At 45.1% G+C, this 17,123-nt stretch overlaps 1 protein-coding gene across 6 annotated transcripts in view; it reads right to left on the bottom strand.

The window, feature by feature from the left end:
* The window catches only part of DENND1A (DENN domain containing 1A), a 150,138-nt gene that overhangs the window by 59,526 nt on the left and 73,489 nt on the right, over nucleotides 1-17,123 (bottom strand). For all 6 annotated transcript variants that reach the window (XM_051807499.1, XM_051807504.1, XM_051807501.1 and 3 more), the window contains exons 10-11: nucleotides 13,450-13,550; nucleotides 8,192-8,237 (exon numbers count right to left, since the gene is read on the bottom strand). In XM_051807499.1, the coding sequence (XP_051663459.1) occupies nucleotides 8,192-8,237; nucleotides 13,450-13,550 (147 nt within the window). The remainder of the gene's footprint in view (nucleotides 1-8,191; nucleotides 8,238-13,449; nucleotides 13,551-17,123) is intronic.

The following is a 17,123-nucleotide window of genomic DNA, read 5'->3' as shown; positions in this document are numbered from 1 at the left end:
AGTCAGGATTTCAAGCACAGCTTTTCATATTTAGAAATTCATTTAAGTAACAATAAAGAATGTCTTTTCTAGGAGTTAAGAGTTGTAGTAAGTTAGGGATGGGAAGTGGTTTCCAAATTCCAGGCTGAATTTTGGAACTCCAATACAGACAAGTTTACAACTACATTTAAGTAAAATGGATACCACCAGAGGTTAATTAATTCCACCATATCCTGGTCAGCAAGTCTGAACTGTTTCTCCTGTTCCCATGAATTGAGGGAAAGAAAAGTCTCTAATCTAGTTTGAGGGTTAACATCATCTGTAACAGTCCATGGACACAGAAGAGAAAAGCAGAACCTACTTCTCAAAAGAAGGATCATTAATACCTGTAAGTGTCTAAAGGTATCGGTGATCTAAGCAAATTTAAACACTGTCAGACTTGATTTCCCTGCTTAAACAACAGCAAATGAATCACTGATACCAAACAGAGCAGCATTTAAATGCTTAACACTTCTTGTACTAACAGGAGAATTGAATCTTTTTTTTTGACTGACTGAGCCCACACGTTTAAGGTCTCTTCAAATAAAGCTTTGAAAATTCAAAATCAGACAAAGTGGAATTATAGAATATGGTAATTGAGGCAATTTCCCAGTGACACTGTAAATAAACATTTAAGTACCTATATACCTACACACACAACCAAATGCAAGTTACTGGGGAGGAAAGTGAACAAAAACATACTCAATTTTTAATTAAGGTTTTGTGGGGTGGGGGGAATTGTTTCCCTTAAAAGAAAGGAACTAAAGTCCTAAAACAATGGCAAAGTTGAGCCTTAGGCAGCTAAATAATTACCCTCAGTTTTCAAGGCTCAGTCCTCTGTCTATAAAGCAAACTGCTGTGTACTTAGGGCTAAAAAAAAAACAACCACCATAAAAACCACTTTGTAGACATTTAAGTTTAGGTCTTCATGAGACATTTCTTCAGCTTAAGCAGAAGAATATTACATTTAATGCTTTCCATATAAAAGGCACCAGTACTGCAGGACAAACCAGGCACTTTGCCTTTCAGGAACCAAAGGTCACTCCGTTGGCTGCATCTGATAAACTCTAAAGCAATCCAGGAGCCTTGCTCCTTCTAGGAGTCCGGAAGCACCAGACAAACTGATTTGCTCCTTCCTGTTTCAGAAAATTAAAAATCTCACTTATACTCAGAGGAGTCTAAAAACCTCCAACAAAAAGGCCTTGCAAAGTACTTAACCAAAGCCAGAAGCTTGTCAAACTCGAGTGCTGGCAGGACAAGACAGGAGGAATTCAAACCTCCTCCTGATTCCTGCCCAAGAAGCAGCACACGCGTGGTGAACGTGCCAGGGGGGGTTTGTAACTCTGGGGACGAATCTGCACCTTCCCTTCAGCTGAATTTGGGGCTTTCTGAGCACAGAACAGGCTTGAGACACATGGATCAGCCAGGGAGCACAGCTCAGGGGGATGCAGCTCATGCTGCAGGGACTGGAAATGCTGCTGGTTGGATCATCCCCCACAGGACCCAGAATAACTGTACTGAAACAGGGCTGATCCTAAACTCTGCTCTGCTGCACCTCTGCACCACAGAGAGCTCAGCCTTGCTTTAAAACTCCTCAATATTTGTACCAAGGCAGTGGATTTCCCTCGAGACAAACCCTCAGATTTAATAAAACACCAGAGACTAACTTGATTAATAGCATCTGTCTCGCAATGCATTTGAAAACAGGTAATTTTTTGAGGGTACAATTGTGGCTCATCCTAGAGAAACGCAGACTGACCAGTTCACCTTAATCCTTAGCTGGTTTTACCATCTCTCCTTTTACTATCATCTTTGATAAAAGTATTATCAGACAGTTATAAGGGCTTTTGTCAAATAATCACACGCTCCTTTCGCTAAACGTGGCACCCATCAGCCCAACTGACAGGGAAATAACAGTATGTACTCTCAGGTTGGAATCTGAGTAAAAATTCCCATCATTCAGCTGCATTTCTCACATTAAATCCCACTGGACTCCATGAATCACAGCAACATGTAGATCATTTTTCACAAGTACAGTTTGTGTGTTGTCACAATTTTCTGGAAATTTGAAGGGACAGCCACAAGCCACACACGGCCCCCATCCATATTCCACAGCTTCCTGGAGAGCTAAACAAAATTTTACAAGTAAAGTGATACCTGTTCAACAGACTGGACTGTGTCCAGCATGTTTATATTTTGCTGAAAAAAACGTGGAAAAGCAAAGACCAAGAGGAAACGTGACCATCAGAGTTTCCTACAGACCAGGGGTGTGCAGAGCCAAAAGGAGAGATTCAGTGAAAACGTGCATCACATCTCACTCCTGCAAACCTCTCTTAACCATCCCTGCCCAATTACTTGTAGCCATAATTAATCATCTAAAATCCATCTAAATCAAACTAACATCTACACCTGCCTTTTATTTTAAATGTCTCTTTTTAAAAGAGTGGAGAGGTATGGAAAGCTGGTTTAACAAGCACGCTGAACCCATTGTTTATGGCCTCTATAAACATGGCTTAGTAAGAATTACTGACTTAATCAGAGAGAACTTATCTCCTGGTGAAAAGAGCACTTTAAATTTCAGAAATGGCACCTTTACTGTGAAAATCTCTTAACTTTTCAAACAAACTCCAGGGGGCCTTAAACACCAGGTCCGTAAATAAGCGCAGTCAGGGCGCCTGTCCCGCTCCCAGGCAGCCAAACACTTGAAGTCATTTAAGTGTTTTATGTGAAAGTTCACAAAACCAGAGAAACTATATTCTAATAGAAGTATCAAGGGGTGCTCCTCTGTCTCATCCCCATCACATGCTACCAGCAATGTTCATCAATAACACCAACACACCAGTTCGCACTAAATGTTATTTTATCACCACTGGCTACAGTTGGTGGGTTTTGCATTTTCTACCATAAAAAATCCCCAGTTAAACTTCTTTCAGGTGAACAATTTTATTGAATAGTTCAATTAAAAAAACCCCCAAAACACAAAACCAAAAAACTCACAACAACCAAACAGCATCACTACCCTCCTCCCCTCAAAAACCAGGTTTGTGTCACTTCATGGCCAAATTGGTGCCAAAACACAAACCAAGCTGATCATGAGGCTTCATAACCAGATACAAAAGTGATCAACATATTAAACAATGTTGTAACAGTAAAGAAGTAACACACCTTCCACCAGTTCTTTTGGAAAGGCAACGCTGTTAACAAAAAACTAACATTCTAGCTTACTTGTGCATTAGATTTGAAATTATTGTAAAAGCACGATTCACAAGAAGCCTAAAATCCATTTGCTTAATGACTTGTCTGTCCTCAGTTAATAGTTTCCATTTCTTTTCCTAAGGAAAACACCCCAACACTGCAGACAACAGAGTGTCAATCTGGCTGCCAGAAGCAGGAAAGGCAGCGGATATAAAATTTTATTATTTCATGCCCCAACAGCAGCCAGAAGGACTTAATGAAACCCTGCTCAGATTTACAACCTGAAATGGCTATTCAGCAGACAGCTCTGGGTAAGGGGATGTGCCCCCTGACCCCGGGGCCCTTTGATCCGGGCACAGCAGGTGGGCTCCCACCCCCCTGCCCATCTCCCACCTTCCGCCCGGGCACCCTGAGCCTGCACAGGTGATTCCCAGATCCTTATCACCAGCAGCTGCTGCCAACTGAGTGACAAACAGCACCAGGGCTGGACAGAGAGAACCCTCCTTCTGCCCGGAGTGCAGGGCTTGGCCTTCCCCAGCACTGCCCCTCCAACACCCCCCACTGCAGCTCTCATTCAAACACAGTTATTTCCACTTGTCCAATAACTGGATAAAGGAGAGCTCCATAAATAATCTGCCATATTTTAGAATGCATTTTTATCAGTACTCCTGAAACCATGCACAGTGATATTGGTAGTATTTGTGAGTGACTAAACTGCATTTGGGGTTTTAAGGCCTGGATTTAAGTGTATCTATAACCCCTTCATTTAAACCCTGTGGAAAAGCTGCACTTCTTCACTCACAGGTAGAAAGGCATTGATTTACTAAGAATAAAAGGTGGAAAAAGCTAATTGCTACTTCTCACCCCAATCAAAAAATATAATTAACAATTAACACCACCAGTGGCAGATCCCAGTGGTCAGTGAATTCTCAGGGTGTGTTCTGAGGGGGGGACCCCGTGGCAGGGCCAGGGCTGAGCCCAGACTGACAGAACTCGTGCTCAGGGCTCCTTAGCTCAGCCTCACACACACTAATTGGGCTCTGACTGGATCCCAAACAGAGCATCCTCACACCTCCCTGAGCCAGAGCAGAGAAATGTGCCAAAAAGCCCTTCCCAAATGAGTGTTTGGGGTTCAGAGGGCCCAGCTTTCCACTCACGTGGCTGCACAAGGGAGAGAGAATCAACACCAGGTGAGAGCAGCCACCCTGTCCCACCACGTGGAACACTGCAGGGATTTTAGGGAACCTGTCTTTCCTAACAGGAACATCTTTACTGACACCAGGTTAAAATAAAACCCTACTCATATAGCTTTTATGATATACAGAGCTGTCCTCTTTGCTTAGGAAAAAGGTCAGGAAACCATTCTGAGCTGCAATGGGAGTTTCACACACACATTCATGCTGGACAACCTTGGAAGAGTTGCAGTTCTGGAGACCCAGAAAAAGCCCTTGAATGACTGGAGTACTAACAAAAAAAGGGTAAGCAATGCTTTTCTAATCCTTAACTGTAAATGCTGGGTTTGTGGCCCACACGGGGCAGGAAGAGGGATGGCTGATCCTGGCACAGAGGCTGCCAGAGCTCCCCATCTCCCAGCCCAACACAACCATCCCCACAGTCAATCAAAACCACATGTGCCCAAATTCCAGCAGGGAGTCCCCGGGGTCAAGGGCATTCCTCCTCCATCAGCACCATCCCACTAATAACCTTCCTACAGAAACAGTTGCTGAAACCATCGTTTACTCTGACAAACGTAACGGGCTGCAGCCAGGTTTGACACCACTGCCAACACAAAGGTCAATTTAATAGAATTTGAAGACTAAAATAACCTACAGTACAGAGAGAGAAACCAACATTATGAGAGGGGTGTGTTCTTTTGATAGAGGTTCATTTTCCTATCTCATTATTTATCACTGCTAAGTACTTATCTTCCTCTAATATGAATTCAATTAGTTCTGTAAGCATGTTCCATTATTCATGTGATAGCTCCAGCCTTGCTTATCCAACAGCTTATAAACTTTAAGCCTTCTTTGAAGTCACTTTATGGATTGCTAAATGGAAATCTTATAAAGAATGACTAACTAGGTGATGATAGAAAAGCTGAAAAATAAGAGCACAAAACACAGCTCTGTATTTTCTACCAAGGTTTTCCCCCATAAATCAGTTGGAGCCCTCTGACCTATAACAGGAGATTATCTTATCTCACTGGAGAACATTTCAGTCACAGCAAATTAGATTTAACAGTCAATGGATATGCTTGATATTTTAATCATAAGAAAAATTTGTCATTTTCCATTAAAACAACTGCTCCTTCCACAGAGCCCCCGTGGAACACGGGAAACTGCAAACTAACTTTAGGGTACAAAACAGGTTGGGAAAACCCACTGAGCTGAGAGGGGTTATTTTCTTTAAAATCATTGACATTTTTGCTTCTTCCAGAGGCCCCATTCCAACACTGGGACAGCAAAACCCACAGAAACAACACTGAAGGTAGAACATGATTTTTTCCTGTACCCAAATCCCTTCTCCCCTTCACAGCACAGCTCTCCCTGTGCAAGCTTAGGCTGCCACCAACATTTACACCACGAGGACAGTCCTACAGTGGGAGCTGCTGGGCAGAGCCTGAGCCCAGACAAGCCTGGAGTCACCCCCGTGGGCTCTGCACAGGTACAGGGCCCACCTGCCTCAGCTGGAATGGAAGGCTGGGGAATTAACCCCTTGTCCTGACACTGGAACACGTGGATTTACTCAGAACACTTTTAAAGTCCTATTTGCTGAAATTTCAGCATTAAAAAAAAAAAAAGGAATACTGAATAATGGCAGTAGTTTGTAGTTCTAGTTTATAAAATTATTTTGATATGGAAAAGATAATATATTTTTAAAAATACAAAACTGCTATATAGTGAGAAAAAAAATTGCTGTTGCTACTAGGATGTTATTCTAACAAATAAAACACAGAATTTTATATCTACATGTGAAGGAAGGGACAAAGACAGTGAGCCTTGAGCATCAGAAACAGGCAGAAGGTGACCCAGGAACTGTCCAGCTCATGTGCCAAACATCACCCCTCCTTTGCCCAGGGCACAGAAATTCTGCAGCACTTGCCAGCAGCCAGATCCAAGAGCCACTGTGGGGTTTGATGTTATTTTCTGATGGAACAAGCAGAGTTACTGCAGGATACAGTTCTATCTGTATTCAATTTATCCCTAAGAGCAGAGCAAACAGTTTGGTTTATTTATTTCATTTATTTGATAGGGCACTTGGAATAACTGTACTTTGCCAAAGCGTGTCTGTGTTCCAGAATCTCTGGCTATTCAGCAGCCAGACTGGATTTAGTACTAAACAGATTTTTTCACAAGTTACTAAAATGGATGAAAATTGGCTTCTCCAAGAACAACTCCTTTTTCTGAGTTTGTACAGATGGAGTTTGGAAGGCCCACAGAGCCCTGCAGTCTGAAACACAGAGACAAAGGAGGAGGCACTGGGTTTGTGGAGCAAGGCAGGAGTGAGACATCCCACAGGGTGACTCCGAGGTGGAATTCCTCATTGTTTTCCTGCATCCATTCCCAGGCCAACCACAGGCTCGTTGTGAGCACAGGTACCTGTGAGAGCTGACAGTGTCTGCATGGAGATGTTACCCACCCTCTGCCAGGGCTGCTCCTTCCTTCACAGGACCACAATAGCCACACAGTGATGGCCTGGCACAGACACGGGGCAGGAAGGTTCCTGATCAATATGAAAAATACATTTCTTCCTAGATATCACCTCGCTCCTGCCTGTGCAGTATCCAAGGGGCATCCCTGATCACAAGCATATGATGTGCAAACAAATGTATGTGCTGCCTTTAAAATAATTGGTAACTCACTACCACGTCCTACTGCAATTCTGTACTTTATTTAGCAATATAAAGGGCATAAAAAAAATCATCTGTGCCCAGGATGGTAAGGAAAAGAAAAAAGACATTCTGCACATTCAATCTTCTCATGAAAAAACTGACTTCTAAAATTACTTCACGTTAATGCTGGGAAAGGGGGGAGTTCCACAGCATCATTATTACACACATCTGCCCCAGTGCAAGAACATTTGATCAGTATTCCCAGAGAAATGACACAACACAAGAACAATTATCCCAGTAATTCACATTCCTTTACGTGATGTAAACCCAGCTTTCCAAACTGTTCTGTATCCTGAACACAAGGGCTGAATTTCCAGGGATCTAAAACAGGGACACAAGTCAAATAACTTCCCAGGGCACGTGCAGCTCCCACCAGTCCATCCCTGCTAATTTAGGAGCCCCCAGGAGGCAGGAACTGCCCCTTCCCCCCTGAGCACACTCTCCTGGTTCAGGCTGCCCGAGCAAGGGGCTCAGCCAACACGACAGCGTTTGCAGCGGGACCTGCAGGAGCAGTTTGTGCTGTCCCCCAGATACTGCTGAGGAAAGTCATCCACTGCTTCACCAGTCAAAAGCAAATGTGTTATTTCCACTTTTAGAGTTTTTAAAAAGTCACATGAAGTACTGGGAATTGTTTATAGGAGAAGCTTTCTGTGAGGGCTGGTTCTCTGCCAGCTTTGTGTTAACATTAACAGCAAGTTCCTTCTTTTCAGATCTTTCGAACATTAAAAAAATTACAATCTGTCTGCAAGAGCCTAAAAGAGAACTGTAACTGTCAACATTGTGGTTTAATATCGACTCTGCCTTCATGATTCAGTCAAAGCAAGGCACTGAAGGGACTAAGTGGAGCCCCAGGATGGGGAGGGGACACTGGTGAGCTCGTCACTGCACACAGAGGCTGCCCAGGGAGCAAACAGGGCTCCTGCAGGTTCACCATCCCCACGTGGGCTTCACTCAGCTCCCTCAGCACGCCCAGACTAACAGCATCAGTTCATTTTTAAGCATATGAATGAATGTATCATTGCTTGGGGAATTTGGCTCTAAATCATTACACTACACACAGTTTCAGAAGCGGTGAGAGAGACTTACCTCCATCAGACTCAAGTGTATCCCAATGAGGTAGGGCATGGGGGCACTGCAGAGAAGAAAAAAAACCAGCTTTACATTCCCACAACACTAGAATCACACATCAGACTTACAAAACTAGCTACAGGAAAACACTGTGACACTGAACTAGATTTTGCTTAAAAATTAATATATACATAGATATATAAACAAACCATGGGTGAACAAAATGTTATTCTCGATTTGAAAGACTGTTTTTACAATGCAATATCCTCTCAGGCCTGTAAGACTTTAATTTTTCTTGACAGAAGAATTTTCAAGTGCCTAAGTTCAGGCAGGTACCTAAGGATAGCATCTAGACATATCTCTAATAGTGGAGTCTTTTGTTAGATAAAACAAACAAAATGTATTATTGCAATTTTAAAAACATACCCAGAGTTTTCTAAGAGCATTCTTTCAAAAATGCTGTTGCAGTGTCAAGTGGCTAATTTAGTGTATATGCATCACCTGGTACTACAAGTTTTGAATTCTTTGAATGAGTCCAGGCACATTTTTAAGCAATTCACTTTTAAGTATAAATCTCGACACATTTACATTTATAAAAGAAAACACAAAAATTGCTTCTGAAGATTCTTCTAAACTCCAGAGTTCCCAGGACACACACTGATAGCAACATCCCCCTCAGAACACAAAACCTGGATACCCCCAGAGGCTCTCAGGCCACAGTTCATCCCCCAGCACAGGGTGATGCTTTTGCTGCCCAGGGACTGGGGCTCTGGGTCCAGCTTCCAACACCGAGCCATCAGAGCCATCAGGGAGGTGCCAGAGCTGCTAATTGCAAATATGGCACATCCTGCCTGCGAAACAGAGCAACACAGACAGACACAACTTCTAAAATAGAGCCTCCCTTCGCTTTGGATGCAGCAGCTCAACGAGCTCATTTTCAATTTCAGATGAAAAAATGAGAGAAATGTCACTGTACTGCCTTGGATTAAAATATCTCCCATATTGCTGCTCTGAGCTGGTGCCTACTGCTCAGTAAGAGCAGTGCAGTGCTGAAAAAACCCCTGAGACACCAGAGCAGCAAAATTCCTGCTCCTCCTTTTCCTGGAAAATACCTTAAAAATATATATTTACTGATAAGCATATTAATATTTATGTTGTTTATTTACACACCCCCTCAAACAGCCATTCTGTTGGATGCTCCACTGAGGTGGAAGCAGCCTCTGCATCAGACATTCTGTATGAGACCACTTTTTTTTCCTGTTTGAAGACATCAAACCCACGTAACTTCCAGAGCCCCTTCCCAGTTCCCTGGGGAACACTGGAACACATCCCTGCAGGAACTGCACGAGAACCCCCTGCCCTGCAGCCCCTTGTGACAGAGCCCAGAGGGGCTGGTACAGCAGAGACTGACCCCCAATTTTCTGATTCCTAGGGAATTCCACGGGTGAGAAGCACAGCACACCCCCAAGCCCTTGGACAGGAATTCCCCCCACACCCCAGGACACTGCCCGGGACACGCAGAGTGCTCAGCTCAGCAGAGCTCTGCTGGTCACTCTGCACGTTTGGTCTGTGGCAAACACCATCTCTTCATTCCCAGTGGCCACAGTCCAGAAGCGAGAACATTCCCAGGAATTTTGTGCCCGGGGAACAGGGCGGGTTTGGCTGCAGCGCGTCCCGTGGGCTCTGCTGCCGCGGCTCCCCCGCACCCACAGCAATGTGGTTCCAATTAGGAACCTCCAGGAGCTCGGCAGCTCCCATCCCTGAGCGCAGGAAGTCTAAAGCCTGCAAATGTCTCAGCTAGGGGAGGCCTGGCAGCTGGAATGGAAGGAAGCAGGAGGAGAGCAGGACTCCAGCAACCCGGCCGGGCAGGGACGTCTCTGGTGCAGAGTCTGTCACCCAGCACAGCAACATCTGAGCCCGGGCAAGGGCTCTAACTGCATCACACCCATCTGTGAATCCTCCAGTTCATCAACAAAAGAACAATAAGAATGTCTAAACCTTAAAACCAGGCACCTCCAGTAGGATTTTAATGAATTACAGACAAGATCTGGCTCCAGATACATGGATCAGCTTTGGATGCAAATTGTGGAGTGACAGACATTACATGTAAAGGCAGCACAGCACATAAAACAATTACAGGGACTGCAAAAATAACCTCAATAAAATATAATCTGGTAAAGAGCATAAATATTTCCAATAAAATCTACCAGGGAGATTCTGTTCTTCTGTCATCCCTCATCGATCTGACTGAAAAGGAAACACACCTGGAAGTAAATGTTGAAGGTTCATGTCAGGCTTCATAAGTTGCTTTTATCACCATTTCTCTTTGCCATGAGTTAATCACGTGCCATTATTTAAATATCCTGTCACCATCCTGTGCAGGGGAAGGTGGTGTGTGTCCCCCTTCCCCGCTCAGGGCACACACAGATAGTTCTTCCTCACTGAGATTCACATCCTGAGACACGGAACACTCACACAGCTTTTAATATTTTATCAGGTCAGATGGTACTTCCAAGACTTTCAAGGGAAGTTCAGCGAGACACATCCCTTGTACAAAGGGAGAAACACCCGGCACGAGCTTTAATCCTTCGGGGAGCCCCGGCAGATTAAAGGCTGCCCTTCGGGCCAGGCCTTCCACTGCCCGACACTTCATCAGTCCTGGGCCTTCCTACAGCCACAGCTCCTAATGACTGCGGGTTGTTTGCTGGCAGCCCACAGCCATTAAGTGCCAAAGGCAGAAGTATCAATTCCTACCCCGTCTCTGCTGCTCAAACAAAGTGCCTGCGAGAGCCCCTGGAACAAAGAGAGGGGTCGTTCCTGCTCCGAGCTGCTTCCCAAGGCAATCAGCCTTATTTACAGTCACAGGAGCTGCAGAGGTAAATATCCAATCAGTATAGTGGCACTGCCCAAGCATGAATGTGGATTTTGGGGACATAATGGCTGTAGAGTGCCCATTTATTACAGTTACATTTTTACAATTTCTTTAATTCGTTTCCTTAGGCAAACGAGAGACCTCTTAATTATGCTCCCAAGAGGTGGGAAACTGCTAATTGGAAGAGAAGCAGGTGAAACAGAGGGACATTTCTTCTTAAGTGAAAAAGCCCAGCCTTAAAAAATACTGCAATTCACCAAAAACAGTAACGTAAAAGCCCAGGGATCACCAAAAGCTTCCTATTTACAGCTACACAGGGACTGCACCATTTTGCTTCCTTGTTCCAGGAAAATGGGTGAGATCACATTCACTAAGTCCATGTCTTGATATTCAAACACTGACCTAAGGAGTGGCTCTCTCCCACCAGTGGTACCTCCCTCTCCAGGGCAGTCTCCTGATTTCTCCTGAGATCCCTCACTGAAATGCAACAGAATTCAACCCCAAATTTATTGGGGTGACTGATACAAGTCAGAAACTTGACAGCATAAAATGGAATGATGCAGAGAACACACAGGCACAGAGCAGGAGAGCAGCTCCCAGAGCCTTCAGGGAGTGCCTGGGTGTGCCAGGCAGTGGCAGTGCCACCCAGAGCCCCCCCAGGCTGCAATCTGTGCATCCAATGACAGTGCCACCACCAGTTTCTAGTCTCCTCCCCCCAGAATCTTTCCCCAGGCTGAAAACATATCAAAGAATGGTGCCCTAACCAAAAAATCAAATTAAGGACAGCACTCCTCCTCTTGCTTCCCCTCCCACCCCCTGTCCTCAGCTAATCTGCAGGGCAGGGATCAGAGGAGTGAAGTCACTCCAGAGCCATGGATGTGGTGCTGCACCCCCAGCACTGACTCAGCAGCCCCAGCACAGAGTGGGGGGATTTGGGAGCATTTTGGAGCATTTTGGAGACACAACCTTCTGGTATCTCCAGCTCTGAGGGTGGGCACGTCAGGCAGCAGTGCAGGGGAACAGAAATATTAAGCTTAAGAAAATCCATTCAAGAGGGAAATGGGAAGCAAAAGGCAAATAATCACAGGTGGAATACACTTTTTTCCAAAAACTTTCAGAGATCACAAGTGGCACAGTCTATCCACCCTTCTGCAAGTTTCAAAAGAGCAGAAGAAGATTCAAAAGCATCACAGCACAGTCAGCAAAAGGGCACAGCCAACTGATCAACATGATATTCTGTATTCATAAGAACTGAAGAATTCTCATTGCTTTAAATTTTGTTCCCACCTCGGCTCTCTAAAATTCTTACGTCATATTTGCAAAGGAAATAACCAGGCAACAATTAAAATTAAATTAAACTCTTCTATTTTGAAGTATCTCAGGTCATTTCCCTCAAGAGACAGACACCAGTAAGCAGAAATATTGCCTTAAAGTAGAGAGCAGGGAGCTGATTGCTCAGCCCTCCCAGGCAAAAATGACATCTGCAAGTTCACATGGTTACAGAATAGATGGACTCTATTTTGAGAAATATATTTATGGCACATAAACTGTTGCTAAATTGACTTGTTCAAACAATGACAGAGTGTGCAGCCACCTCTCCAATTAAAGCTCCTTGCTGGGGAAGGCAATCAGTTGTTGTATTTGTGAGCAGGCAATGACACCCTGTCCCACAGCCACACAGCCTGGAACCCCCCTGCTCCCAGGGCCTGCTCCCAGGGCCTGCTCCCTCCTTCCCTGGCCATGAGAGAACCCAGCCAGTGGGGCCCAGGGACTTGTGGCTTCCCCTCCTGGGGTCCAGTGCCCAGGGTTTGCTTTCTGCCCTCCCAGGGCTCTGGGCTCAGCCCCTTTCCCAGGTGGATGGGTAACCAGTCTCCCAAGCCAAAGCCTCTGAAGGAGGTTTAACTCCTTGAGGAAGCCTGAGGTAAGGTCACTCATTCCCCTCAATGAGGTAAATATCATGTTCTAAACACACACTCATAATGAAAGATCACCACAGGAAAACAGGGGTTTTTTAAGAGTTTTTTTTAAATAGTTTTTTTCCCACCCCCAACAGAAGTTCAGGAAAGCGGGAAAATGAGAAAAATGTATCCTGTTGGAGTCTTAATTCACACTGGAATATTTAACATGGACATGCTGAAAACAGAGTTTAATGACACAATATCTGAGTTGCAGCATTCCACAGCAACCACTCCTCCTATCAGACTGTTTCAACACACTGACAGGCAGTCACTTCTTGCCATAAATATTTGTATTTACTGGGTTGGTGCCTCCTTAATACACTGTATTTTTAGAGTAACAGTTGCATCATAAGAGCCCTCAGGACACCCCACAGAAAGGTGAGCACTGCTGTGAGTCCCAGGGGTACACACACACCTATAACACACAGACACAAAGGTGGCCTTACCAGCAGTAGTCCAGCAGATGTGGGGGCAGAACAGGAATGTAAACGTGCTGCCAGAACATCGGGTAGAGCATGGCTGCAGAGCCATGGATGCAGGCAGTTAACTGAAAAACACACCAAAACTGCATCAGAAACAGGCCAGGCCCCAAGGCTCCCACAGCAAAGTTAGACACAAAGTAAAGAATCCATTCTGCTTTCATAGCAACATGTTTCATTGGAAAATACAGAGCTGCTGTTAAAAACAAGGGGCTCGGGGGTGAACACGAGGGGTTTGTGGTGGTTCCCATCCAACTGACTTTGGGAACAGCTGAGAACATGATTCACTCAGCAAACAAAACCTGCAAAGAACACCCAGTGTTCTGTAAAGCAACAGAAACGTGGAAATGAAAACTCAAGGGAAACTAAAGGAACAGTAGAGGCAAATCCCCAATCCTGGAAATTACCATCCATTAGATATCATAAAAATGCACTGAAATTATAACACAAGCTGAAAAACACATATCACACCAAACTCAGTGATTAAATCTTGATTATTTAAAAGGGGTTTTTGTCTAATGGCTCTTCATCTAATCATTTGATCCATTGAATTTCTCAGTTATATTGTTAAAAACACACACAGAAGAGTTTTGATGTGGGCAAGTACTGAAAGAGCAAAGGCAAGTGCCAGTGAAGCCATGGGGAGAATCCTCACAGAGGAAATTACTGCTCTCAACCCTATTTCAAACGATAATTATTAATTTGGAAGAGAAGATAAGCAGGATATTTGTCACATTCACCAAGGATATTAAAATGAGAAGGTGGTAATGCTCAGTAAGGAAATTCAGCAAAAGCTGTGGAAAAAATACTCTAAGGAGAGGATTTGAACAGCCACATCCAAGCCACGGGCCCAGAGGTGACAGCAGTCCCAGCCACCCTGCCCTGCTGGGCAGTGCAGTGTCCCTTCACCTGCACTCCTGCCCAGGACACCCTGAGAACCTGCTCACAGGCACTGAGGGCACAGAGCCCAAGGGACTGAGGCCCCCGTGCTGGCCTGAAGGTGTCCCAGATGAAACCAAGCACAGACACATCGTGGCATTAATCCAAATTCAGTCAGATGTGGAGTAACCCTTAAAAAAGAAGAGATGACCCTCATTACTATTAATTTCCATTAAAAGAAAGCAGTGAATTACAGAGCTCTCAAAGGGAACCCCTGGCTGGGGAGGGAAAGGGTGGATGAGCCAGTCCAGGACCTTCAGGCTCCGTGTCACAACCAGGGACACTTTGGGGTCTGTTCTCTGCCACAGCCCCTCTGTGCAGCCTCTGCCAGCACCAGCTCCTGGCTGCCCCACTGAATGCAGCTCACTGGGCAGGAGGGTGGGAGACAGCCCTGTATTTTATGTGTTACCCTTATGCCTCTGAACAACACACCCAGCTTTTTACCTTCAAGAGGATCAAACTCTCCTATGACACAAAAATTTCTTCAGTACTTGGAAGAATTCAACATTCTTCAATTTCATCTACATTTTCAAAGAGTTTTAAGATTTGAGCATGGATTTCTTCTGCAAAGATCATATTTACTCTTCCCCAGTAGCCTCTGTTTATGCATTCACTAGTTCTAGTCCTCACTGTGACAGGTTTCAAGTTTTTTCATAAAAATGTAGCTCAAAGAGCTGTAGTTTCTTCAAGGGAGAATGTTATCACACCTGACTTTCCACTCCAAAGACAAATTTCTGAAAAGAAAGTGTCATAACAAAAGAGTCCACAAAGCTCCAAAGCATCCCAGTGCTGATAACAAGTTTCCAGAAGTGAGAATATGCAAGAATTTAAACTAGATTTGAACCACCATCCCAAGGAAACTGTGCCTTTGGGAGCAGACAGGGCACAGCAAGTACCTGTTGAGTCTCTCTCAAAACAAGCTCTTTATTTGCAGGTGAAGGTTATTTAGTGGTCCATATGGGATGCAAATATTAGAATGTGGGGACACTACATTTAGAAGCTACAAAATCTAGAGTTTATTCTGGATTTATGACTCATGAAACACTAAAGATTTATCCCTACCCCATTATATTTCAACTGATCTTTACATTATTCCTACTGGAGAAGATGCTCCTCTCTCACAGATTAGATGAAAGGCACTGACTAATTCCACAATGTGCAGCAGGAAAAAGGGGGAATGCTTTCCCACTGCAGTTTTCCATCTATATTCCTGAATCCTTCACCAGCCACAATGCTCAGCACTGCAGAGCTCTGAGCAGAGCCTGGCACCCCCTCTGGAGATGTCCTCCCACCCTGGGACAGGGCAGGAATTCAGGTCACACCCAATCACTGTCCTGGGGAGGGCTCAGGATCTGCTGGACACCTCCCCTGGCCAGGGACTGCCATCCAGGGAAGAGGGCCTTTCCAGGGAGCAGGGCCTTTCCAGAGAACAGGCCTTCCCAGTGAGGCAGCCTGAGAAACACCCAACTGCCCCAGTTCTGGGAATGCAGCACTGGAATCACATTAGTTCCACTGCCCCGGCTCGGAGCAGCTGCTGCTGGAGGGGAAAGGGGATCTCTGTGCAAGGGAGAGACCAAGGCATTGGGCACTCCTTGCAGTTTGACATTTAATACTCTGAAAGTCTTATTTGAGCAAATGGAACCAATGGGATTTTGTCACCCACTGATGCTGAACCACTCCCAGCCATTCCCAGTGCCTGTCCCTGCTCCGGACACACACACTGCCCAGGCTCCCAGGGCAGGATGTGCCTCCCAAACACAAACAATGAGCAAAGACCCACCTTCTGCATGGCTGGAAGAGCTTTTTCTTTGGCATTATTTGGGGCTAAAAACAAAGCAGAAATCTGAGCTACACAAGAGTCAAGCAGTAACAGCAGGGCTGTCACAAAGGGGGTGTGTGAAGGTCCAGACCTACAGGGACAGGAACAGAGCTGGGGCACCAGAGCTGGGCAAGCTTTGAGCTCTGGGGCATCCCAGGGATATGTGGTGAATCAAACCCATCACAATGTTGTTCCATTTCCTTACCCTCAGAGCCCTGAGGCTCCTCAGACCCCCACCAGGGAGTAGGAGGATGTATCAGAGCTTCCTGTGATGTGGGAGAAGTGGCAGGGGAAACTCAGCTCCCAGGAACAACAGAGCATCCAGGGAGTCTTTGCTTTGCACTGACACTGCAGAGATAACAGGGAATGGGGCAAAGAAATCCCCCTCAGGGTGATGGAGCCAGGCAGGAACATCCCTGAAATGGCCAAGCCAAAGGCTTTCCAGAGCTTCCCTTCCTACAGTGGGACACAGCCTGCTGCTGCCTCCAGCCAGGGAACACCCCTGGGGGTGGCAGGGCTGCAGTTCTGATGGAAAAGGGAATTCGGGATGCAAGGAGAGCTCCAGCCTCATTTTGCAGCAGCATGCTCCCACCAGCAGGGGGGCTGCTGCCAAGCACTGGGGGTTCATGCATTTTGGTTCATATCTGGCCTTTCTTGAGGAGTTAGATCACAGAATATGTAAGGAAATGTAACAGCAATAATTGTTTTAACATTTGGAGAAATTATTTGCATTTCCTTTTGTAGGAAAACAGAATAAAATCCAAGAAAACACCAATAATTCTTCTATGGGTTCAGTACATGTGATTTATAAAACAGCTAATAAACACAGCCTCATTCTAAATCTCATTCAACTTAAGCATGTAAGGATGTTGAAAATCAAAAT

The sequence above is a fragment of the Manacus candei genome, unplaced genomic scaffold (genome assembly GCF_025592945.1).
Source record: "Manacus candei isolate 608988 ecotype Guabito, Panama unplaced genomic scaffold, ASM2559294v1 h1tg000071l, whole genome shotgun sequence".
Classification (NCBI taxonomy): Eukaryota; Metazoa; Chordata; class Aves; order Passeriformes; family Pipridae; genus Manacus; species Manacus candei.
The sequence above is the reverse complement of the archived record's forward strand: the minus strand, read 5'-3'. Positions and strand labels throughout refer to the sequence as shown.